The sequence below is a fragment of the Balaenoptera physalus genome (assembly GCF_965194825.1).
Source record: "Balaenoptera physalus genome assembly, chromosome: 9".
In the NCBI taxonomy this organism is placed as follows: domain Eukaryota; kingdom Metazoa; phylum Chordata; class Mammalia; order Artiodactyla; family Balaenopteridae; genus Balaenoptera; species Balaenoptera physalus.
In genome coordinates, this window is record NC_138888.1 from 668,421 (window position 1) to 692,928 (window position 24,508).

At 49.3% G+C, this 24,508-nt stretch overlaps 1 protein-coding gene across 1 annotated transcript in view; it reads left to right on the plus strand.

Moving 5' to 3' along the window:
* WDR27 (WD repeat domain 27) overlaps positions 1–24,508 on the plus strand; it is a 71,905-nt gene that overhangs the window by 31,743 nt on the left and 15,654 nt on the right. The window contains exons 7-17 of the mRNA XM_082474043.1: positions 1,777–1,855; positions 4,768–4,844; positions 6,771–6,929; positions 8,079–8,167; positions 9,224–9,424; positions 9,895–10,040; positions 13,492–13,636; positions 17,096–17,144; positions 17,410–17,566; positions 17,672–17,804; positions 18,555–18,630. Coding sequence (XP_082330169.1) covers positions 1,777–1,855; positions 4,768–4,844; positions 6,771–6,929; positions 8,079–8,167; positions 9,224–9,424; positions 9,895–10,040; positions 13,492–13,636; positions 17,096–17,144; positions 17,410–17,566; positions 17,672–17,804; positions 18,555–18,630 — 1,311 coding nt within the window. The remainder of the gene's footprint in view (positions 1–1,776; positions 1,856–4,767; positions 4,845–6,770; positions 6,930–8,078; positions 8,168–9,223; positions 9,425–9,894; positions 10,041–13,491; positions 13,637–17,095; positions 17,145–17,409; positions 17,567–17,671; positions 17,805–18,554; positions 18,631–24,508) is intronic.

The following is a 24,508-nucleotide window of genomic DNA, read 5'->3' on the forward strand; positions in this document are numbered from 1 at the left end:
TCTGTCGATGGACATTTAGGTTACTTCCATGTCTTGGCTATTGTGAATAGTGCTGCTGTGAACATAGGGGTGCATGCATCTTTTTGAATTATAGTTTTGTCTGGGTTTTGTTTTTGCTGGCTGTGTGGTGAGGCCTGTGGGCTCTTAGTTCACTAACCAGGGATCGAACCCGGGTCCCGGCAGTGACAGCGCCGAGTCCTCACCACTGGGCCCCAGGGAACTCCCTGCTGGTGTGTGTCATCTTACTCCAGATGACTGTGCTTGCTGTGCTGTGCTTCACAACTAAATGATGCTTAGATGTTAGAACAAAACCATACGAAGAACAATGGTGTAAACAGTAAGACTTATTACAGAGGTTATAATTTCTCTGTCCAGGGAGTGGTGCAATTTTAAAGCATTGACTTTTTATGACAGTTTTATGTGTTGTTTAGAAACTATTCATATGAAAAATTAAAGAAGATTACTGATTTATGTCATGCTATAATCTCAAAATTTGCATCCCTCTACTTACAAAATCTTAATGGAAATAATGAAAAAATTATATGTGATGAAGAACATCATATATTTTAATGCTTCAAGCATTTGTTAAAATAATATGCAGTTATATATTTATGAACTTTATTCTAACAGTTTTAAGACTTTCTCATAATCAAGTACACTAATGTGTCTCTAACTTTATTGTCTTATCCTGAAATTATTTTCCTGTTGGCCTTATTTTTCTCGGAAGAGGTTTATCCCCCTCACTGGATGCTGAGCTGGAGAGAGGTTTCCTGGTCCCCTCTGGGTGCATCTTTATTTCCAGTCCCTCCCAAGGGCCTCTGGGGTCCCAGCTCCTTACTAGGTGCCTCCACACCCAGTGGGTTCACTGGATTTGTGATGGGAATGTGTCTCTGTGTATCAGGTTTGAAACAGAACTGAATTTCTTTGTTTTTTAAGAAAAAGAGAACTATTTTTAGAATTACTCAACATTATGTAATTATCCATTTTCTAAAGCTATTTTATAATATTGTACAGAATATTCATATTGAATACCAAGTATTAAATGTATGTAGAAATAAATAATTCTGGCAGAATTTTATTTTGTCTGAAAGCATCTTTGAGATTTGTCAGTATCTGTGGTGAGTTCATGAGGTACCAATTCTTATCAATCAGCAGGGCTGTGGGAAACTTACAGTGTGTTAGAAACAGGGTAAGAAGTTTCCTTGCCGTTAAAATGCACTGATACAGTTATGTCGTAGTGGCTTGTCTTTATCATTCTATCGTGATAAACAAAAGCATGAAAGAGAAATTTGAGTTGGTTTAAGAGAATTGCCTCCCTGTTTATGCCTGTCACTGGGCCACAGAGTGACTTGCTCCACGCTGCTGGTTTCTAGGGTCCCGTGGACAGAACTCCACAGACCGGGTTCCCTGTGGCCTGTTGCATCCCCACGTGGGCCGCCTCTTCCAGGTGACGCCCCTCTGGCCGGCACTGTGAGGAGGGGCTGACGTTTTAGTCCTTGAGTATTTGAAATACACAGTATTAAACACGCTGCAATCCAGTATCATTTAAGGAAGGAGAAACACGTTTTTGTCGGTTTTTTGTGCTTTTAATGGCCTTGGTTTACCCTTTTTGCTGGTATTGTTGGTTTGGCATCAGGTGTGAAACCTCTCCAATCCATAGGTTGTAAACTCATTCCACTTGTGTGAAATTGGCTGTTTTTAAGGAACTGTGTTCTTGTCCATAATGAAATGGCGGTGTTAAAGATTTGCTCCTTCTTTAAACGCGTTTTTATGCAGCTGCTCGGAGCGTAGTAAAGGACCACCCGCTGGTTTTCCACAGTAAAGTCCGGTCATCGGGCTACACGGCTGCCCCGCGGTGAGTGGACCGGCCCGGAGACAGACCAGGGGCCTCGGGGTGCAGGTGCGGGTGTGGACAGAGGCGGACCCATGGATCCCAGCATGCTGCCATCGCAGAAGTGGCAGCAGCAAGCACTTACTGAGTGCTTACTGTGTACACGGCCTCAAGTCAGCCTGTGGTGCTGGACTGATGATGGTGAGAGTGACAGTCTAGGGGGGTGAGGGGAAGGCTGGCGACCGAGGTCTGGCTGCACTGCCCTGGGATCACAGCCCTGCTCTGACCTCCCAGCATTAAAATGCAGTGCGTTCGAAACTCGCAGCTCTGTTTGAGCTGGGCTGGGTGGGCCCCAGAGGCGAGGAAATAGGGAACAGCCTGACGTTCGAGAATTCAGGTGCAACAGAGCCTTGAAGTCCCCTGGTTCTGCAGGACCCCTACATTTCGCAGAGGCAGATTTGGCTTTTCCGTATGAAATGCAGACACACCGCCACTCTCCTCCCACCCCAAATCTTGCCCCTTTATCTGTTCTTAACACAGTGACCAGACAGCCTTCTTACTGGGAAGCCCCAGGGGGCCTCCCCCTCGGAACACAAATCGGGGTCTTTGGGAGGCCCCACTTGACCCCGAAGACCTCACCTCTCCTGTGCTCCCCTCCTGGCCCACTGTGGCCAGCCCGGCCCCCGGCCTGCCCTGCTCAGGGCTCTGCGCTGGCCCTGCCCTCCCTGGTGTGCTTCCCTGAGGCTCACGTGGGCGGTGCTCGGCAGGGGGACCAGGCCGTCGTCCCGGCTGCTCTTTATAAAAGTTTACATCCTCCGTTCCCGTCATCCACACGGGCTCCCCCATAGCCCTTTCCCGCCTCACTCCTTTTCTCCGGCCCAACCACTGGCTGGCATGGTTTCGCTTGTTATCTGCTCTGTAAACTCCTGGGCCTGGGACGGCGCCTGGCACCTGCCGTTTTCTGGTTTCTCTGACCCCGTAAGACGGTGCCTGATGGGCGGTTGACATCCAGCTTGCGGGGTGAGTTCTGGGCGAGGCGGGGAGAGGGATGTGTGGCCATCTCCTCCATAAGCTCCAAGGGAGCCTGGCAGGAGGGCCGCACATAGAGGCTTATTCATAGACAAAGAGAAGCTGCAAAATAGCCACCAGCTGTCCCCTGGAGGCCTGGTCTTCTGGTTCCTCAACGGGTTAAGCCCTTCCTCCCCCAGGTGGAGTAGGGCACTCAGGGCCGGGCACTCTTGGCCTCGTGGCAGCACTCTGATGTCAAGTGCATCAGAATGCCTTTAATTCCTTTCTGGGACCTCAGCAATTTTCTCGGTGAAGTTTGGAAGAAGTCGGGAGGCAGTTTTCATCCAGGCAGCTTCACTCTGAGCTCTTCTTTTCAGAAGTAAACATCATTTCTGGTCCCTAGATTTGCTTACAGGTGAGAACATGCCTTTGCTCCCAACCCAGGGTCTGTTGTGCACCAGCACCCCCTCACCCTAACCTCCGTGAGTGCTTGACCAGCCGGCCATCTGTGCAGAGCAGATCCCTAAAGCTTACGGTTATTTGTAACTGTGCTGACTTCCTTCTGTTTTTCATATAATTCTAGCCAAATAATTTTTTTGAATAATTTTAGGAAATTAGATATGTAGTGTTATCAGTCAACTGAATATTTTTGTGATACTCAACATGCTTGCTTACGGAGTGTTTAATTAAAAAGTGGGCCGTCAAGTTTGAATGTTGGGGGATCTATAACTCATTTCTCCCTTGTTTTAGGGAACTGTTCAAATGGAACGGCTTAGCCGAGTATGCCTCTTAAAGAGCCGTTGAGTGGGCGGCCTGGGCTCAGACCCGCGTCCTGGGCATGACCCTCGGCTCCCAGCCCTCAGGCTTCTCACTGTAGAAGAAGTCGGGCCACGACGTGAGGCACCCGGTGGGCCCTCGGTGCCCGGTGATGGGGACACACTGTTGTTACCTGTTTCAGGTTTCCTCACTAGCTGAGAAAACGAGCATCAGGTTAACTGGAGAGTCTACCTTTTATGTGCCGCAAGTGTGCCTCCTCTGGTTATGATTTATAAGGAGTGCCTCTCACGTGTTTAAGCAGGAGATGGACGGCTGCTGGCCTGTGGCTTAGCCAGCCATTTGTCCCTGGTCTTCAGTGACGATCAGGGACACCTGCTGTTTTTTCAGGTAAAATGTAGAATTTTAGTTCATGTGGATTTATGAGTGGGTCTTGTTACCAAACCAGGTCCGTTTGCCAGACACTGAGATGCCATGGGTTTATTCATGACGAGACGGGAGAGCACATCTCAGATTCGCTCCTCAAGGGTGGGGACTGAAGCCCCCGTAACCATGGGACCCGTACGTCAGAGGCATTGTCTATAGAGGTGGCTAGGGAGTCAAAGATAAGGCAAGCTTGGTCGGGACGCGTTACCAGTGAGGGTCCTGACCAGCTCTTCCCTCACCTGCTGTTCTGTAGGACGAGCTCAACGGTTTCTGTTGGTCACCCATTTCTGTTAACCCTGTGGGCATGGTTTCAGGACAGGCTTTTTAATCCTATGGGGCATGGTTTCGGCCTCATTATGGTCCTGTTGTTAGTTGCTAAGTGCATCTCTTGTTCCCTTCAAGACAAGGACAGACTAGAACCATGGCTTGAACTGGGGAATGAAATGATTTAACAAACCAGATTCCACTGAGCTCCGCTAGACCAAGAAGGTTGAGTGTAATTCGTGAGACCAGAACCGCGGGCATATTTGTGGCAGGGGCCCCGAGGTTTTGGGGGAGTGAAGTCGTCTTACAGACAGAACAGAAACATGGTTTGGAAGTTAGTACGTTTGTAAATAAACATTTTTATGAACGGAACAAGGCAAAGAACTTTTCTAAGCAAGCAGGTTTGAGATGAGGGCGATGATGTTAAAATTACGCCGCTTTGACTTTGTAACCGGGACCTGTAGGTTCCTGGCCCTAAACCTTGAGGTCTCGCCCCCCTTCGTGAGACTCCTGATGCTGCTTGCTTCAGAACTTACACTTGGTAGGTATTTTAACAACAGCTGAAAAAACAAAAAATCTTTCACTAGTCCGTGTGTTCTCGTGAACTATAGAGGAGGAACCAGGGGTCATGGGCCCGGCCGGTGGGGAGGCCACACCCGGCAGAGGATGAGAGCACGCCCCGGCCACTCTCTGGGTTCCCGGCCTCGGCTCTTCCCAGAGTCTGCAGCCGGCTCCGGACAGAGTGAAGGAGCGGCCCTTCCCAAGGGCAGACCAGGGCCCGGGGGGCGTGCTTCTTGCAGAGTCTCTTTTCCTCACCCACCCAGCCTCCAGCCCGCGTAATTCCAGGACGTCCCGTGGCTCAGCCGGGCTCAGTGCCTGCGTCGTGAGTGCGCTCTTAAGGCCCCTCGTGCGCGTACACCGGGCAGCCCCCATGATGGGTGTCCACGGTGATTGGGTTGGTTGTGGACGTCTCTCTGTGGATTTTATTGTTGGCAGAAGGGCTTCTGCTGGATTAAGAAAATGCAGTGCATAGTCCAGCTCGCATTTTAAAAATGTGCTCTATTTCCATTTGGGGGAAAAGAGTCATCATTACCCACCTTTCCTGTTATCAGCACAGCATTTTACCCCATGCGGGTAGTTGGTTAATGGGCATACAGTTCAGCTTTGAAAATAGGATTGGTCTCTCAGCGCTCACCTGGAAGGCAGGAAAATGGGTTTTTGTTTCCATCATCGTCTAAGAGAAATAAGAAAAGTGTATTCTGGATATTTTGATTGTGGTCAGTATTAGGTGCTAAATTAAAATTCCCTCCTGGAGGACCTGACCTCTGAGAGCACAGGCAGGTGGTGTGTCCCGTGTGAAAACGACGGATCACAATGATATTTAACTTACTAACGGGGTCTGTGATTATGCTTTAGGCTTAGAACGTTTCCCACCACACGCAGCTGTCCGGCCCGGGGACGTGGGGGGCCCGGCTCCACGCCTCCTCTCAGCCTGCGCCTGGCGCCGCGCAGACGCGGGGAAGGCTGGGTGGGTCTGAACGCGTCCCTGGGCGGCCCACCCCGTCTCATGTCGGGCTGAGGGCAAGGGGTGTAAAGCCAGATCCTGGGGTCAGTCACTGCGGAAGATTAAAGTAATTAAAATTTCATTAAGTATTATGGAATTGTATGAAAACCAATTCTTATAAAAGGATGCAACTGATCTGAGAACTCTTGCTTCTGGGTCTTGAGTCCTTCGTCTGTCTGGGCGCTGCTGAGTTGGCCCCCTTCCCGCGGCCCTTCCTGTTGGTGGGGACCTCGCGCCCCGTCCCTGTCCACCCACCGTCCGTCCTGCCCCTCGCTTGGGCGGGAGCGCCCTCCCTGGGGGAGAGAGGACTGCGGGCCTGGGTTCTGTGTCCTGCGCACTGTTTCTAGAGCGCGTCCCTGCCCACACCCGGCACATCGGCCTTCGGAGGCGAGAGAAGACGTGTGTGCCACGTGGACACAGAGGAAAGCGCGTCCTGGCTGGGGTCCCTGGGGTCCCGGCGCTCACCCCGAGGCCACGCGTCTGCACAGGCCTCCGGCTCCGCGCTTCGTGTGCCCAGGCGGAGCTTAGAGGAGAAGGTCCCGTTGGGGTCCCGTTGTTGTCACCGGGAGTTGGGGGTCTGTCCTGAGGCGCCGGGCAGGCTTCTTGCGGGGTCTGCTCCGCGGCGCCCCTGCCTGCTTGGGTACCGCAGCCGCGCCGTCGGGAGCCTGGGAGGGACGCTAGTCAGTGGTGGGAGGGCTGGGAGGACGAGAGGAGGGTGTCCCGCGCCGCCGTGGATGGCGGGGGGCCCCGCTGAATCCACCGCGCGTGGCCCGCGGCCTCTCGCCGCCTGGGGAGGTGGCGGTGGTGCGAGCGCCCTCGTTTGACGTGCGAGGAAAGGCCGCTCAGCGCGACGGGGGCGCATCTGGAGGCCCGAAGGGACGGTGTGGGGCCCTCGGCGCCCAGGTGGGGCCCGCAGCGCCGTCTCTGCGCGGGGGGCGCGGGGGCGCGGCGTCCTGAGGAAGCGCCGAGGTGCCGCCCCTTCTCCGGCCTCGGTGCTTCGGCGAAGCTCCCGGAAACTTACACCAGAGGGCAGCAAAGCCATTTCGGATATTCTGCTGCTCGGTAAATTTCAGCGCTCAGTTTTCTCGAGGTCATGTCACAGAGCTGCAATGCGCCCTTGAACATCTTTCCCGGTGTTCCCGTTTCTTCCTGTTAGTTTTCTGACAGGTGTGATGTGGGGATGTTGCAACTCACTGTCTAATCTCTAAATTACCGTCTGTAATTCACACGCCGAGCCCACGTGAGCACAGGCTGCTGGTGGTGAGCCCCTTGCGACGGCGAGGATGCCTCCTAGCCCTGCGATTTCAGTCACGAAGTGTCAGACTCGGGAGATCTGAGGCCTTGGGTGGCCCAGGATCACGGCGCCCAGGACGCGGGGCCGGGGCCCTTCCCAGCGCGTGGCAGCGGCTCGGAAGCGCAGCTTTGCTGCAGCACCGGGAGCATCGCTGGTTCTCTCGCGCGTGTGTCTCCCCGTCGCCCGCCCGCGCGCGCACCCCCCGGAGTCCAGTGGGCAGCCCAGCCCTGCCCTCGTTCCGTTTCGCACCACTTCTCGCAGGACCGCAGTTTCATTCCCCAGAGTCCAAGAGCCCACCTCCAAGAAGCCTCTGGCCGCACGGCGCACGTGCTCCTCAGCGCGGCAGGCGGTGGCAGCGTCTGCGGGTGACTTAAGGGTGCCCCTCCCCGCCGCCGCTGCGAAGGCCTTTCGAGGTGGTCGCTAGGGCGGGACGGGGCCCAGACAGAAGCCACAGCGCTTCCCGCCGCTTCATCAGGACGGAGCTGAAGGGCCGGGCAGCCCAGCGCTGGGCCCGACGGGGCATGGGACCCCTCGTCTGGACGGCCGTCGCGCCGGCCAGCTGCATGACCTGGGCAGTACTGCCTTTCCCTTCCTGAGCAGACGCTTCTTTTCCTGTCAAAGGAGGGCATGGATGCAGTAAGTGATAACCGGTCCGTTATCTGGAAGTTTAATTATTCTGATGCTGTAATTGCTGGTCAAGCCGACGGGTTATGTCACAGTTCAACACCTTCTTCAGAAACCATATTTAGCCTTTAAATAAAGTAAAGTAAAATCCACCTCCTTAGGCGTTGGTTCCCCTGGGCTGCTTGGCTCGGAAATGCCTCTGGCTTCCAGCGTTGCTTCTTCCTGGATGAGGTGCGGTTCTGGTGTTTTGGATGAAGGTACTAGGCCCTTCCTTCCTGCTCTGTCCCCCTCAGGTCACGACGGAGCAGTGAGCCCTGTCCGCTTCCTGGGACGGACGATGAAGGTGTGGTCGGTCCGCAGGACAGAGCTGGCACCGCGTCTGGTAACGGTGACCCCGGGGAGACTGTCGGGCTGTCAGCTGTCCGAGCAGAGCTTCTGCAGGGTCCCCGTCTCCCACCCTAACCAGGAGGCCGGGCAGCTGGGCAGCACAGTGACGCTGATCGATGATGGTTCAGGACTTTCTTCTGTGTGTGCGTGCGTGTGCGTGCGTGTGTGCACATACGTGACATGCATGCACGCACAGCACACAAGTACATACATGTGTGCACATACACACGTGCGCACAGTTAAATAGGCCTTTCGTTTGTGTGGCCTAAAAATGACAGAGCGATTAATACTAAAACACTGGAATAATTTAAATATAAGTTCAATGTGATTTTATAGTACAGGTGAAAATATGCCCAGGGGATACTATGTGGAGGAAGTACCTTCTGGGGAAAAAAATGCCTTGTTTCAGTGAACTTATAGGAGATCATTTGGCAATAGAATGGGAAAGGGGGGCAGGAAGACGACAGGAAAAGAGGTGATGACAGGAGACGCGGCTTCGATTCATCAGATTATGTGCTGGCAAAAAGCAGATTTTCAAGAAAGCTGTTAGCATTTATTTTCTATGAGTCTTGTTGTAAAAAGGGACTGAATCCTGGGGAAACTAATCAGGAAGGGAAAGTTGGTTAGTTCCCAGGCCTCTGCAGTGCGAGGCGCTCGGCAGCAGTGAAGAGAGAGGGAAATTGTTTTAGGCCCTTAGTCCTGTCAACTTCTACCCTGTGACATGGGCTGTGCAATGAGGCAGCAGACACCTGACGACTATGTTTTAAAACAGGTTTAGAATTTTGGCTTGAATATGTTTACTGCCCAGTTATTTCAGAGTTTTTAAAAGGCCAGAATTCAAAACACTCATTACAGTAAAATTTTAATCATGTAACATCTTTTAGAAAGTCAGGTAGAAGAACCAAAAACTAAGCTGGTTCTAACAAAGTACATTCTATACATTTAGAATAAATAGATGTTTGGTGTTAAGATGAAAAGATTTCATATTTAGAGCAGTAGAGTTTTTACTGACATTTATTTTGTTAGTAATGATTACTGATTTTCATTGCAGGGCAAAGACACATTTCCTAAGCCTGTACAGTCTGTGCAGTTTTATTACATAGACGCGTTTATTTTGTTGTCCTCGGCCTTGAGTTTCAGCTGCTTGAGCATCACATCGACACCAGCAAAGGCGCCGTATGAAGGCAGTCGCCTCCTCTCAGGCCTGTCCTCTCTGGACTTGGGGCGCCGCATTTCAACAAGGAGTTATGTGTAAATAAAGTGTTTACATTTACAAACGCCATCCAAAATGTGATAATAGCCTCCAGTTACCAGAAATCCCCCTTCTCCACACGTGGAGCTTCCCTGTAGGGCCGTCCCTGGGCTTGGGGTGATCTTGCCAGTGGCTGGGGCTCAAGAAAGGGGGTCATCACCCTGGTTCAGCAACATATTTAGCTCATTGCGTATGTAGAACCATTACTGTTTATAATAAGTTGAAATTACGGAATATTTCATATATATCCACAGATGTACGTGTGTGTGGGCTACTAAACACCTGCCTGGCCACACCTGACCTTGGCAGATATTAGTGCTTTACTGTCTTTGTTTTCAAAACTCTTTGAGGAAACGAAACCTTGCAGAGAAGATTGGAGGCCTCCCCTCCGAGCCCCGTTCCCCCCTTTCCTCTTCCCGAGACCAGCGTGCTCGCTTCCCGTCCCTGCTCTGTCTTTGCTGCGCATCCAGGTGTCCTTGTGGTTTGATGGAGAGGTCGCGTGTGACGCGCCTTTCGTGCTTATGGCCGCGCTTGCGAGCGTGGCTGCTGTCCGTGGGTTTACCTGCTGGGACGTGTCAGGCGACAGGAACGTGCCACAGCTCTTCCTGGTTCCCTGGTGACGGACGCCTGGCTTGTTTCCGCCTTTGCCTTGTTCCCGCCTTTGCCTTGTTCCAGTGGTTCTGCCCTGGGTCTCCTCCCTGATCATGTCTGGCGGCGGGCCTGTGGGGGGCGCTTGGGCATCTCCAGACTCGCCTTCTCCAGCTGCTCCGCGCCCGTCGGGGGCGGGCTCGCCCTTCCCTGGAAGGCTGTGTCCGGGGTCTCTCCTGTCCTACGTTCTGCAGGGTTGGGGTCCACCAGCCGACTTCCTTCCTGTTACCGACTAGCCGCTCACCGTGTTCACACCAGTGGCGTTTCCTGGCGGGGGGAGGCTCAGTGATTCCACCTGGAGCTGCCCACCACCCCTGCTGTGTGGGTCTGTCCCACTGCTTCTCACTCTATAGAGCAAGGTGGCTGCTGTAGCTCCAGGCATCGTGTCCGTGTTTCTCACAGCAGGATGGAGGGGAGACCTGGTTGGGCCTGCAGGCCTGGGACCCCCAGGAGCACACTGGGTGTCAGGGTGGCACTGGTCTTAGGGATGTCTGGGTTTGTATGTAAACATCAGACTGTGGCGAGTCACGCCAGCTGTTTGCCTCTTACCCTCCCCCTTCTCTCACTTCGGGCCTGACTCATGGTGGGCACACAGCGTGGTGGGCCACGCGCACTGAGGACGCCTTGGCCCTGGCGCAGGTGTGGGGTTGGGCTGGGAACACCTGCTCCCTAACCCACCGCCGGCAGGGGTGTCCGCACACCCCTTGGTCTCGTGACTCTTCTTCCGAGACCCTTTCCTGGGCTGTTCTGTCCAGGTTGAATGACTGCTCTCGGCCTCCTTAGCCGTCCTGCTGGCTCCGGGCAGGCTCGCAGCAGGAGGCACAGGGGTTTATGGAGTCTCTGCAGTCATCAAGCTTCATTTCCAAACCGCCCCCGCGACTTGGCCCGTCTTGTCCCTTAAGTCTGCGTGTGGCCCTTTCTCCGGGGACTGGGGACTGGTTCCCTGAGTCACCCTCCCTGGGCCTGAGGCCGAGGCCCTGCATTCTGTGTCACCCCTCTGGGGGCCCACTCTGTGCCTGGCCCTGCCTGTCACGGCCCCAGACCCCCGCCTGGCATTTACCTCCCTGTGGACGGGATGGGCTGATGGCCTGCTTCATCCTCACCTCAACTGCCCGAGAAGTTCGGACACAGAGCCCCCGACTTTGGCCGATCGCCCACCTGTACCTGCGTGTGCTCTGTCCTCGCCCCTCCGGGCCATGATCACGTCCTGGGGTTGCTAGTGGGTTCCTTTCCTTTATGGAATATTGTTATGAGGTTAAGATCATATGTTTATTAAGCCAATGCTAACTACTTATGTTACCCTTTAGAAAATATTAAAAACTTACGTTTAAATGGAAATAAAGATAACTTATAACCCACTGGATGTCTCCTTAAGTATACAAAATTATTTTAGAATTAGGAGAAAAATTTGTTTTCTCATAGATAGGGATGAATTCCACTTGGCTATATATTAAACTAATATTTTTTCATGAAGTTTTACTAAAGGAAAAACTAGAGTCACCCAAAGGATAATTTAGGTACTCGACTTGCTTATTCCTTTAGTGTTAGTAAAATATGATTATTAAGTGGCATGAAAACTTTTTTTTTTTATTTTCAAGTTTTTTAAAGGTAGAATCTTTAGCTGTAGTGAAAGGGAAACAAAATGATGGAGCATATTTCATTCTCTCCCAGGTATAAACAGAAGAGCAGATGCACACCTGTTTTCAGGCTCCGCATGACAGATGCAGCAGCAGATTACTAGCTTATCAGCAGCGAATGATTTTTATTCCTGTACCCTTTCTCCTGCTGTCCTCCCGTCACACCCTTACCATTGCCCTTCCAGCAAAAGCATGTGCTGAGGGTCCAAGCTCCAGGCTTGGGCTGAGCGCCGGGAACTCGGGGAGCTCTTAGTCCTTTGCGTAATGGCTTCATCTCAGTAGTGAAAAGAGCCTCAAAGGAAAAATAAAACTGGAGGCAGTAGAGCATATGACATATAGCAGGGTGATATAACCTGATGCTTCTGGTCTATTAAATAACATAGTAATTTAGTACATTTAAAAAGTAAACTGCTACACTTAGTATGTGCATCCTGTGATGAATTGAACAGTTTACCCCATGTCATGTGGAAGATGGCAAAAATTATAGCAGTTGCTGTTGAATAGGAAATTGATTCCAAAACTTTAAGTTTTGAGCTTTTGTGGCTAACATCATGATTTTAAATTAAAGAGCACTGGTTTTAATTTATTTAGAAACAAAGCTCTGAGCTTCAGAAACTCATTTTATACACTTTTAATTTATTCAAAGGTCTAAGTCAAATTCTTTTCAAAAGTGTTATACTTGAAATTTCAGAAGGACTGATACAAGGTGTTACAGGTTCTAGCATATTTTGGTTGGAAATGTGACATTTTTATGCTAGAACCTTTTGCTAAAAGAAAACCCCAGACCAAGCAAATAAAAAACACCTAGCAGAAATGTGTCATTCTGATTATTCTGGCCTTTAGTGAGGATTTCTGCATATTTTGGTGTTAGCATTGGGTTTATTATTGAATCTAGTACTCTTTCTACTCTATACTTTTCTGCCACATATACTTTTTTTAAAAAATTTATTTTACTTTATTTATTTATTTTTGGCTGTGTTGGGTCTTCGTTGCTGTGCGTGGGCTTTCTCTAGTTGCAGTGAGCGGGAGCTACTCTTTGTTGCCGTGTGTGGGCCTCTCACTGCAGTGGCTTCTCTTGTTGTGGAGCGTGGGCTCTAGGCACGCGGGCTTCAGTAGTTGTGGCTCGCGGGCTCAGTAGTTGTGGCACGTGGGCTCAGTAGTTGTGGCTCGCGGGCTCTAGAGCACAGGCTCAGTAGTTGTAGCACACGGGCTTACTTGCTCCGTGGCATGTGGGATCTTCCCGGACCAGGGCTCGAACCTGTGTCCCCTGCATTGGCAGGCGGGTTCTTAACCACTGCACCATCAGCGAAGCCCTCCCGCATATACTTTTTAAGACAGTGCTCTGGGCTAAACATTGAAGGTTGGGTCGTTGGTACATTGTCCCTCCTGTGCCACATTGATGACGTTTACCCACCACGTGCTGTGTCGAGGGCTTGTCCTTCACGTGTGCAGCCTGTGCCTGGGGTCTCTCCCGCCCACAGCCTCGCCGTCTAACCTCTGGCCTGATCAGACCTGTTTTCCAGCTCAGTACCTATGTGCCGGACGGCCGTTCCACCTCTGATTTGCGGTGTCTGACATCTGCAGCCTCACTTACCTCTAAGTAGACTCTTGGTCTCCCACCTGGAAATCCATACCGCCCGGGTCTCCCCACCGTCTGAGCAGTGTGCCCACTGGCTCTGGCCAGTTGCCTGGGATCAGCTAGGGGAGGGGCTGTGGTCAGGCCTCTCCTGTGGGGCCTCAGAATCGTACCTAATCACCCATCTGTGCGTCTCTGGTTGGAAGGAGTTCCCAACCGAGTCACGGGCCTCGTGGTCGCTGCTGGGTGCAGCAGGACCCTGGAGGTTTCGACCTCAGTGCGGCTGCGGTGCCGCCATCACAGCGGGAGCCCATTCTCGTCCCGTCCACCAAATTTGTCAAAGTAAAGCGAGTGAGTTTTTGACAGTGCACAGCCTTTGTCAACTTTGTTTAAAGTGTTTAGCAGATGCAAAGGTACTGTGCAATCAGTTTGCTGCCAGGTTCAACGGTAGTTTTTACTGGGCATGAAATTCTTCGAAGCCTTGACGTTTGACGTTAGAAGACATTTTAATTCTGTATCGAATGTTAGTGTTTACACTTTCGTCTTTGATTAGTTTATGGGCCCAGTTTCTGATTTTACTGGTAATCCATGTTCACTTAAAACGTGGGGGAGCGTTTGGGTGGTTCAAGTGCTAGGTGCCGTGGGTGACAGCCGTGGAGATTCTGCAGGAATGCGAAGCAGCCTTTGTGAATCCGCAGGTTCTCTCTGTAGGATGTAGCTAGTCTGTCTCGACAGAGGACGTGTTTAAAAATACTCACAGCTGAGGGTTGAAAATCGGGGAGTTGAGGAGGTGGCCACTTCAATGAATTCATTGCCTCACAGTTTAGTTCAAAAGACACTTTGTTACCCAAAAGAACAACTAAGAGACTTGTGAACAAAACTTTTGCTTGTAGGACTACAGCTACAATTTTGATGTTTGATATATTTGGAATGGCTTTCTAAATTAAGGGTTTAATGTATAATGCCTCCTGAAATGTGCATTATGATTCAAGGGTATCCTCTTTATTTCAGTGAAGTCTTACCATATTGCTTAAAAGGACTCTCTTATCCACAGTTTCAGTATGTTATTCCAGGTTTACTTTAAGTTTCTGTGTAATAGGGGAGGCACAGTCTGATAATCTGTGAGCTTTTGTAACTGGTGTGCATGGGGACAGAACACAGATTCTGGACCGCGGGGCTGAACTCTCTCGAACGGACTTTGTTCCAGCGTCCTTCTCAGTGAGTGGGAGCTGGACGTGCTGGACCCAGAGTCAGGCTGTGTTGGGGTGCAGCGGGGGACCCCTGATTTGGGGGGCAGGCCTGGGGCTCCACGTCCGTGTCCTGGGAGCTCAGTCTGGATGGCTCCTGCGCGTGGTCCAGAGGCAGAGCTCCGGGACATGGGCCGGGCAAGTGGCCAGGGAGGCCGCCTGGGACAAGGGGCCCCCTCTACTGGGGCCAAGTGCCCTCTCCTCACTGTGGGCACCTGCTCTTGGATGAGAGCCCTGAAGGCCCAGGTAGGATCCTAGCTTGACGTTGCCCCACGTTTTACCCTTGGGGGCTAATTGATTAAGACGTTTTCAATGATGATAGGAGGGGATTTTCCTGGTTTGTGTAATGCTATCCGCTATCCGCTTGCTGAGAGCTGTGGAAGTAAAGAGTATTTTTCTGCATCTTCCTTCTTTTGAACAGGATCTTACTGCATAAAGAACAGAACAAAAATATTTTAAACCCTGTGCAGTAGGTCCCCCGATGAATGAAGGCATCCCTTTGAAGAATTTTGTGACTTCATGAGGCTACTAAAATAGCAGACTTCAGAACTGGAGTGCGTGTTGTTAGTGGCTGTGTGTCGTGACACCCCTGTTCTCCTGGCGTGTCTTCTGGGAGGGCTGTGATGGGAAGGGTGTGTCTTTTATGGCGGGAATGGGGTTTGTGTTTGGGAACCGTCATCTTATGCTGCTCATTTCAGAGTAAGATCTGCCAAGGTCGGCTTTCAGATTGATTATTAGACCTTATGTATTTCTGGGCTTTTAAATGAATTTGATAATTGAGTCATGTATTTAAAATGATTGTTAGCCTAATACCCACCTAATTTCTTAGTTGTTGTGTTTTTTAAAAAAACTAAAGTGCAACTCAGTGAGCTATTGGCAGGCTGTTCTTGGCGCAGAATCTTAAAGGGCTGAGGCATTCACCTCCAGACGCGGGTCCTTGTGCCCCTGGGATGGCTGTCCACCCCTGGAATCTGCTGACCTGAGTCACAACTGACTGTTACCAACAGAAAGCAAAGGACACAGTCCCTTACAGGAAATGAGATGTACGTGCTGAGGGCAATGGGTCTCTTGAACAGACCAGTCTGCACACAGACTCTGGGGGTTACAGTTTGACGAACAGCATTTAGAATGTTTAATGTACTATCCTCAAAATGCAGTACGTAAAATTTATCTTAAAGATACATATTTTTAACATCCAAGCGTCTCTCTTGAAATGTTACATAGGTTGTATATTTGATCAGTTTTTGCAGAGTTTCTTAGAGTCTTTAGTTAATATAATGCACTAAGAATTGACTAAATTTACCAGATATTTCCATTCTTCAGTTAAAATGTTTCAGTCATGAAGATAAATATGAATCTCACGTGTGATGTTCCTTTAATGCTGTAAGTGTTACATTTAAAACATACTTCTTTCCATGCTCTCGGACACTTGCTGTCTCTAAAGTATTATGAGTTACAGTATTCGAAAAAGATTTCTTTGCTCATTTAACTTGTGAATTTATTGTACGTGGCTCTTGTTGAAGGAGGTCATTGCAGAGCTCTCGTCATCATCGCCGTCATCATTTTTGCGTGTGGAAAGTGGCCTGTCAGCATTTCCATTATACATTTTTTTTTTTGCATGTTCTAATCTTTATTTCTTTCTGGAGTTTATCACAGAGTCATAAAGACTTGATTGAAACTTGGCATATTAGAGCTTAGTGTGAGATTTTTTTTCAATTTGGTTCCCAAATTTGTTTCAGCTGTTTAAGTGAAAAATGCAAAATATAATTTTGGAGTTTTAGATGCTCTTTTACTTATAACATAAAAATAAAGCCCTGGCTTTAAAATAATGGTAAAGACAATTCTTTTAAACTTAGCTAACCAGTTTTTCTCATATTTTCAGAGAAGCTATTTCATTTTGAAAAGTAATGTGATGCTGTTTTGTCTGACATCTTCCTCTCTGTTTCCATTTCATAAAAGAAGATATTTTAACCTTTTGCATAGAATACTTTTCTCTGTTATAAAGATTAAGTAAGATAATGCATGTGAATTTCTTAGCATATGCTAAAGTCATTAAATGGAAGCCATTTTTAAAATACAAATTTAGGAAGGCTGGTGGACATTGCCTTAGAAAACATTTAATCTTCATACGCAACTAATTTCACACAATTTGTTTGTTCCCATGAGTTTAAGGAGAAATGCACAGAATTTTGCTTCCTGCAGTAGAAGGTCAGAAGCTGAATTAGAAATGATTTCTGCTTTCAAAGAAATTGCCGCCTAAAAGGTGGTAGATGTGGGCGTGAATAACATTTATACGAAGCTGACTCTTTAAGCATCGTAAAATGAGAGGAAAGGGTGCCGCGGAGCAATGAGGACTGGGATATTTATTCTGTCTGGAAGATGAGAGAAGGCTGCGTCTGGCTGGAATCCCACGTCCTTCCTGTTGTTAGACAGAACTTGATTTTATGGGGACTTTGAAGGTACATAAAATAGAGAAGCAGGTTGACTTAACTCGTTCAACTTCCCAGGTATTGGAGGGTCTGGCCTGGTCCCCGGGTCTCCCCAGGCCTCTGTCTGTTCCCAGACTGACTCGTATTTAAAATCCCGGAAGAGGGTCGACGTGTGTTACCGCCGTGAGTGCACATCCTCAGAAGGGAGGTCCAGGGGTGTGCAGTCTCGCCCTCTGTCAGCCTTCCTGTCCCAGCTGCCATCTCCTGCCACTCCAAGCAGCCCGTCTGCACCGGGCTCTTCCCCAGCCACCCTGCTGCTAAAACACACACCACCATTTCAACGTCTGGCTTTGAGTTCCTCCAGGTCCCAGTTGCTTCCGAGTTGGAATCAACTTTGCAGGCAGACTCTTGCCACTGCTCTTGTCTCATCCCTGCCTGGTCTCCTCAGGTGTGGGTGTGGACCCTCTGGTCTCGGGCCGGGCATCCAAGGGGGCCCGAACTGCTGGGCCCAGGCCGTTCTCTTGCACCGTGGGCGCTGCTGTGAGATGCACCAAGCCCTGGAGAGTTTTAGATGCCCCAGGGGCCCTGACCAGGACAGACGCAGGGCAAGCCCCAGATGCTTCCCTGTCCTCTCTTGGATGCAGACGGTGATAAATAGTGCTCACCGAGGGTCCCCATGCACCACACGCTCCGGCGTGGTATCCTCACAGGAATCCTAGTTCACAGACGAGGCGGCTGAGACCCTGGCACTGGCAAGTCCCGAGACCTGTGGGCCATGAGTGTGACCTCAGGCGCCGGCTGGCCGCAGATCTCATGCTCTTAAGCCTGGAGGAAGGCCGCTGGGTGAGGGTCCCCACGCCGGCTTCTTCCCGTCCGTCCAGCCTCGGGGAGCTGTTTCTAGAACACAGATGAGCTCACATCCTCCACGTCTCCAGCGCTCCCGCGGGAGGTCCTGGCGGATGGCCAGGCTGCACCTCCCACCACCTGCCTCCGCGGCCTGGACCAGCGGCAAACTCCTGCGTCTGCGTCAAGCCTGGCCCCGTCGCCGTCCCACGAGGCCGCCCCGGCCTGTCTGCTCGGAATCGGGGCCTGCCTTTGCCCAGCGGCCGTGCCTCCTTAAAGCTCTCCGTGCCAGGGGTGGGGTGGGGGGCGGTGTGTGAGTCCCCCTCCCCGTGAGATCCTGAGACTCCGACCTCCTTGAGGACAGAGCCGTACCTGGCTGGCATACAGTTGGCGCTCAGAAATGCCTTGCGTAGTCAGAGCCCAGAGGGCTGCCGCGGGCAGTTTAAGGGGCCCATTTGCACCGTGCGGAGGCGCGTTCTGGTTGCCCACGGGGCACTGGGAGGGTCTGTCCTGCCTCAGGTTCTCCGCGGCCCTGACGGCCTGTGAGTCTCTTTCTGCTGGAACCTCAGCAGGGGTCAGTCATTGGCCCTTTAACACCCTGTGAACGTTTTATGTTTTGGCATTTTGGCATTTTAAATACATGTTCTGCTCTTCTAAATTGCCTTTTTCCCCAAACACGGTTGGTTCTCGTTAAACTCCTTGCTCCGTGGCGCAGTATTTAACCAGGCTGGGCCGCCGCCGCCTCCTTAGCTCCGAGCTCAGCCGTCGGGGGCCTCGCCCCGGGCAGGAGGGACCCCGCGGGCCGTGGGTGTGGTCTCGGTGATCGGTGAGCTGCTGTCTTAGATGAAGGCGCTGGGTGTCCTACGCGGGAAGCAGAGCTCCTGTGTCTCGCCCCACGCGGCCGGGGCCGGCTCGGCATGGATCTGGTGTCGCTGCCACCCGAGGGGTCGCTACGACGCGCACCTCCCGTCCCGGGCGGCGGGCGCGGCTTCCCCTCGCGCAGCGGGCCTGTCCCGCACGTGCCGGCGGCGCCCTTCCCGGCCCTGGCGGAGCAGAGCTCTCCTTGCGCCCGGGTCAGGCCGTGCGCTGCTTCTCCAGTGGGGGCTCGGGAGCGGCTCGAAGCAGAGCCCGCCGGGCCGCCTCGGGAGAAGGACAGGAACAGCCGGCGGACCCGCGGGGACCAGGGCCGGGCGCCGGGAGCCTCGCCCCGCACGACTTACCCTGCAGCGCCCTTTCCAGGAGATGCACCTTAAGAAGTGACTTATTTCTATTAAGGGCTCCCTGTTTTTATAGCTCTGACAAAAATAATGAGTAATAGTGGATTTTACATGAAACTTTGAGGAGATTAAGTTTTGTCAAGATCTGGTTTTCCAAGTGCTTCTCTCTTCTCTCTGTAAAAAATTCAGTCTAAATAACCCAGGGTGGTTTACTCTGTCAGTGTTTATTTCAACTCCTCCTGCCTTAAGGCCAGTGTGTGGGTACATATGTGTATATCCATGTAACACGCACGTACACACATGTACACATGCATGCGCACACACATGTGTAGGCTTTATGTGTACATATGCACGTGCACCTTTGTGTATATGTACATGTGTGTATATACATACGCATATGCCTGCACGTGTGTGCACACGTGTGCGCATGTATAGTAACCTACCTATGAATGAATCCCTTTAGTTGTATCGTACCTGTTGGCAACCACTGGTACTTGGCACTGTTGCAAGTACAGGGACACATGAGTGATGACACAGCAAGGTCCCGACGCTTGAGAATTTTGTAGTCTTACAAAGAAAGAAGCAAGTGGGTTCAACGCAGGTCAGACACCCTGAGCCTGAGCCCCTTGGGGGACCCTGCCTGACAGGTAACCTGAGCCGCAGGTGTGTGACGTGGGGAAGGGAGCCAGGCTGATGGGGGAGCAGCTCTTGGGAAGCGGGGTCACGGAGGAGCGGGCTTGGACTGGGGGCCCTGACCCGGGCAGGGGTCAGTCCCTTGGGCTCGGGGGCCTTGGTCGCATAGGGTTTTGTTCTGGGTGGGGGGCCATCAGGAGGGGTTGAGGGGGAGGCCGGTGATGTCACAGTGCCTGAGTGCATGCGAGCGGGTGCTGCGTATCCCCTTGTCTACGCGGACGTTGGAAATGGTTCAGTCGTGCCGCCAGGGGCCCAGCTCAGCCTCTGGGTGCGGCCCTGCCTGTGGGGAGACGGGGCCGGGGTCGGGGCCGGGCTGCAGGAGGGTGAAGGGGCTTCATACTGAGCTCCTTCCTCACGCTCCCGAGAGCAGGCACTCGGTGACCCTGGCGGCAGCCCCAGCCAGGCTCCTGCTCAGGGACCCAGCACCAGCCTCTGAGGTTCCCCTCTGTCGCGGGTGTTCCCAGGTCCCCCGTGCTGGGTGGGTCCTGCCGTTGCAGTCTGAGGGTCCCTCGTTCCCTCAGGAGAGAACAAAGCCGCTCCGGGAGACCATCCTCCAGATTCCACGTGCTCTGCCCAGCGTCTGCCGTGGCCCCTGTCCTCCCGGTCCCTGCCTCTGTGGCCGTGTCTGGACCAGAGAGCCACGGGGCGATGCAGGGAGGGCATGGGGGCAGTCCAGGCAGGAGGTGGGCCGTGACGAGACCCGTCTTCACACGGTGCTGTGAGGCCCCCTCACAGTGGGCACCTCTCTGAGCCAGTGCCCTACAGGGGGGTGACCCTACAGGGGTCCTGGGAAGTTTCCTGCCAGATGCTCCCTCCTGGGCCGTGAGTGACCGTCTGGGATGCCAGCGCGGGGAGAATTCCTCTCTCTGAAAACCGCGTGTCTTTTCGTTAGGAGTTTTAGTGCATTTGCTTTAGGAAATGGCTGAGGATGTCCTCTGTGCTGGGCAGCTGCTCGCGCAGGGACAGGACAGGGCCCGAGTCACCGCAGACCCCTGGGTCTTTCAGTGCCGAGTGCGGTGTTCCAGGACTCGCCGGGGCGTGCTCTTGGATGAGAGGTGTTAGGTTGGGAAAAACAGTTCTGAGGGGTTTTGATGGGAAAATAACTGGTTTTACTTCCTGAAAATAAACATCTGAATGGTATACGATGGAATGAAAGGACAGGAGTTTAAGGTTACGGAGGTTTACACCATGTTTTAACAGCTTGTTTTCTTAAACTTCTCTTAAATTTCTATTCAGTTACGCAGTGTATATCAAAGGGTTCCAACTAACCACAGCCCCATAAGACCTGTCATCCTGCAAGTCCAAATTCAGGGGAAGCACAAATCACAATTGGCCCAAATGTCCTGTTTCCAGTAAAATAGAAAATAGGTCGTTTCTAATTTCTTTTAAGCTTATTGACAAGTGTAGCCACGTTTATCATGCGTCAGTGATGCTCTTTTGCAAGCATCCTGCTACACTGTAATGACCTCTTCTGAGAATTACCCCTATAGCTGTCTCCTTGTGTTGGACAAGCAGAATTTAACTCATTTTATCATCCAGTTCACAAAAAAGTGAGGGCCATATTTTCCTATTTTTGAATTATGTTTTATATCATTAAATGGCTTATTTTTAGAATGAAAGTACGTAAATCTTTTTTATGATTTATTGATATCTTTAAGAATTGTAGCAGATGTTTTTTCCTTATATATTTAAAAAATCTGATTGGCTATTACTCTTTTGTTCTGTGTCTGAATGAGATTTTGCATTTGCATTTTTTATGATGTAAATATGTAATACAAGACAGCTAATTTGAATTGAAAAGCTAAAAAATATGTAAAGATTTGAATAGTGTTTTTTTTTTCAACATCTTTATTGGAGTATAATTGCTTTACAATGGTGTGTTAGTTTCTGCTTTATAACAAAGTGAATCAGCTATACATACACATATATCCCTATATCTCCTCCCTCTTGTGTCTCCCTCCCACTCTCCCTATCCCACACCTCTAGGTGGTCACAAAGCACCGAGCTGATCTCCCTGTGCCATGCGGCTGCTTCCCACTAGCTATCTGTTTTACATTTGGTAGTGTATATATGTCCATGCCACTCTCTCACTTCGTCCCAGCTTACCCTCCCCCCTCCCCGTGTCCTCAAGTCCATTCTCTCCATCTGTGTCTTTATTCCTGTCCTGCCCCTAGGTTCTTCAGAACCATTTTTTTTTTTTTTTTTAGATTCCATATATATGTGTTAGCATACAGTATTTGTTTTTCTCTTTCTGACTTACTTCACTCTGTAGGACAGACTCTAGGTCCATCCACCTCACTACAGATAACTCAATTTCGTTTCTTTTTATGGTTGAGTAATATTCTATTGCATATACATGCCACATCTTCTTTATCCATTCATCTGTCGATGGACACTTAGGTTGCTTCCATGTCCTGGCTATTGTAAATAGAGCTGCATTGAACACTGTGGTACATGACTCTTTTTGAATTATGGTTAAATAGTTTTTTAATGAAACTATTTTGTCACACAAAAACTTTAGATTTTCAGAAATAATAGTCACTTAAATTGATATAATTGCTTTAAAATAGATTACTTCATTAACTTTAGGTCTTGCTTTTCTTTTTTTTTTTTAAAGAAATGATTATTGATGCAGGTAGAACTACCCTCTCTCTTGTTCTGACCTCTGCTGAATTTGGTGTGACTCTTTCCTAAGTGTCATTTCAAAAATATACACAGCCCTCTTTAAGTGTGTGCACTCTTTTCCATAATGGCACTGACCTCTGTGTGTCCTGTGCTACCTCATCTTCGCTCCACATTATGTGTATGAATTCTACCCATTTTTGTGCATTTCTTACATGTGCATTTAAGCCTATAAATTTCCCTCTTAATGCTGCTTTAGTTGTAATTTGCCAGTTTTAGCACATGGCATTTTATTATTTAGCAGTAAATATTTTCTGATTTTTTTCAACCCAGGCTTTATTTAGGTTTGAGCTTCTAGATTTCCACATCTATAAACTAATTTTTTGGTAATTTTTTTTTGTTACTGATGCCTAATTTTATGGCATTGTGTTCAGGGCACATGCTCTATATAACACTAATTTTCTTGGTATCGGTTGAGATTTTTGTATTTATTGAGAAACTTGGCTCTCTGGTTCATTTTTATAGATATTACATGTATGTACGGAAAGCATGTGTTCTTGCTAACTACTGGGTGTGTGTCTGCATAGATGTCCATTGGCCCAACCTTATTAATTGTATTAAATTATTCAAGTTTTTCTAATTTTTGTGTGCTTGTTTTTTTAATTAGTGAGAGAAATGTATTAGCATCTCCCTCTGTGATTGAAATTATATCAGTTTCTTCTTGTATTCTATTAATTTTTGCTTTACATATTTACAGGCCATGTTATTAGGTCTATTTAAGTTCAGATGTCATATATTTTTATGTGCAGTTGTTCTTTTTATCACTTTCAGAAACTATTTCTAATTAGGTGTACTTTGCCTTCTATCTATTTTTTCTGGTACTTATACAATCAATCTTGCTTCCTTTTACTTAGCATATGCTTTTGTTCCCCCCCACCCTTCACTTTCAACCTTTAAAGTTAACATATTTTAAGTGTTTTTATTGAAATCCATCTTAAGAATCTTTGTGGAGTTTAGTCTATTTGAAATTATTATGATGACTCATCATTTGATCTTATTTTGTTTTTCTCTTCAATCTTTTTTAAAAAACTTACGCACTTTCTATTAATCATGAATTTTCTTGGCTTCATTTTTTTCCGCTTCAGCCTCTACTGGATTGATCAGAAAAATTTTTTAATCCTTTTCTTTTTTTCCCTTGAAAGGTTTGACCACTGTATATTGTTTCTGGTTTATTTATTATTATTTTTTTCCATTTGTTACTGTTCAGTTTCAAGAAACTGGTAATATTGTAAGCTCTTGTAACTATACACTCATTTGTCTATTAAACTAGATCTGTGCTTTGTTCTTTTATACTCAGGGCCTTGCAGAGTGCCCAGCATTTAGTAGATAATTTCTAAATGTTTGTCCAGTGTCTGTTGTTTTTATGTGATGAGCTATCTTAACCTAGCCTCAGTTTGTGGAACACTAAGCTGTGTTGATCTTAGTAGCTGTGTGGCAGTGAATGGACCCCTCTGTGTGTCATGTTTTTCCTCTGAAAATGAGTATAAAATAGTTTATACTCCACAAGTTTGTTAAGAGGATGAAAAGTAAAGTGTTTAGAGTTAAGACTCAATGTATATTTGTTTGTTATTCTTATTATCAAATTTATATAAGCCTTTATTTCCTGTTTGCAAATGAAGAATCACTTGTAGGCATGTGTACACTTTAAGCATAAATGCTTCTGGATATACTTCATTAAATTTGTCTTAATATTTGGAAATTCTTGACATAGAAGGAAGATGGAAATTGTTATGAACCACACTCTATTTAAGTAATGTTTGGGGCCGAATGAATCTGTAGATGGAGTTCAGTTCAGTTTCAATCTACGAGACATTTAAAATCGTGACAGCATTTCTTCTGATGGCAGCACGGGGAAGGCGAGAGTGCCAGAGGGCTCTGGTGACCAGATGGTCAGGTCCTCAAAAGGATCAGCGTCTGCGGTGACACAAGCTAGATTTCACCCAAGTCACCATCACAGGCACCTGCTCAGGGTGTCTCGGGGTTTGATAATCAGAAAACTAATAACTGACCTCAAACTTCAAATGCCTTAGTAAGGCCATCTTTCAGATAATTTATTGAATATGGCTTATGACCTATACTTTAAAAACATAAATTTTGTTGCATTAATATTAG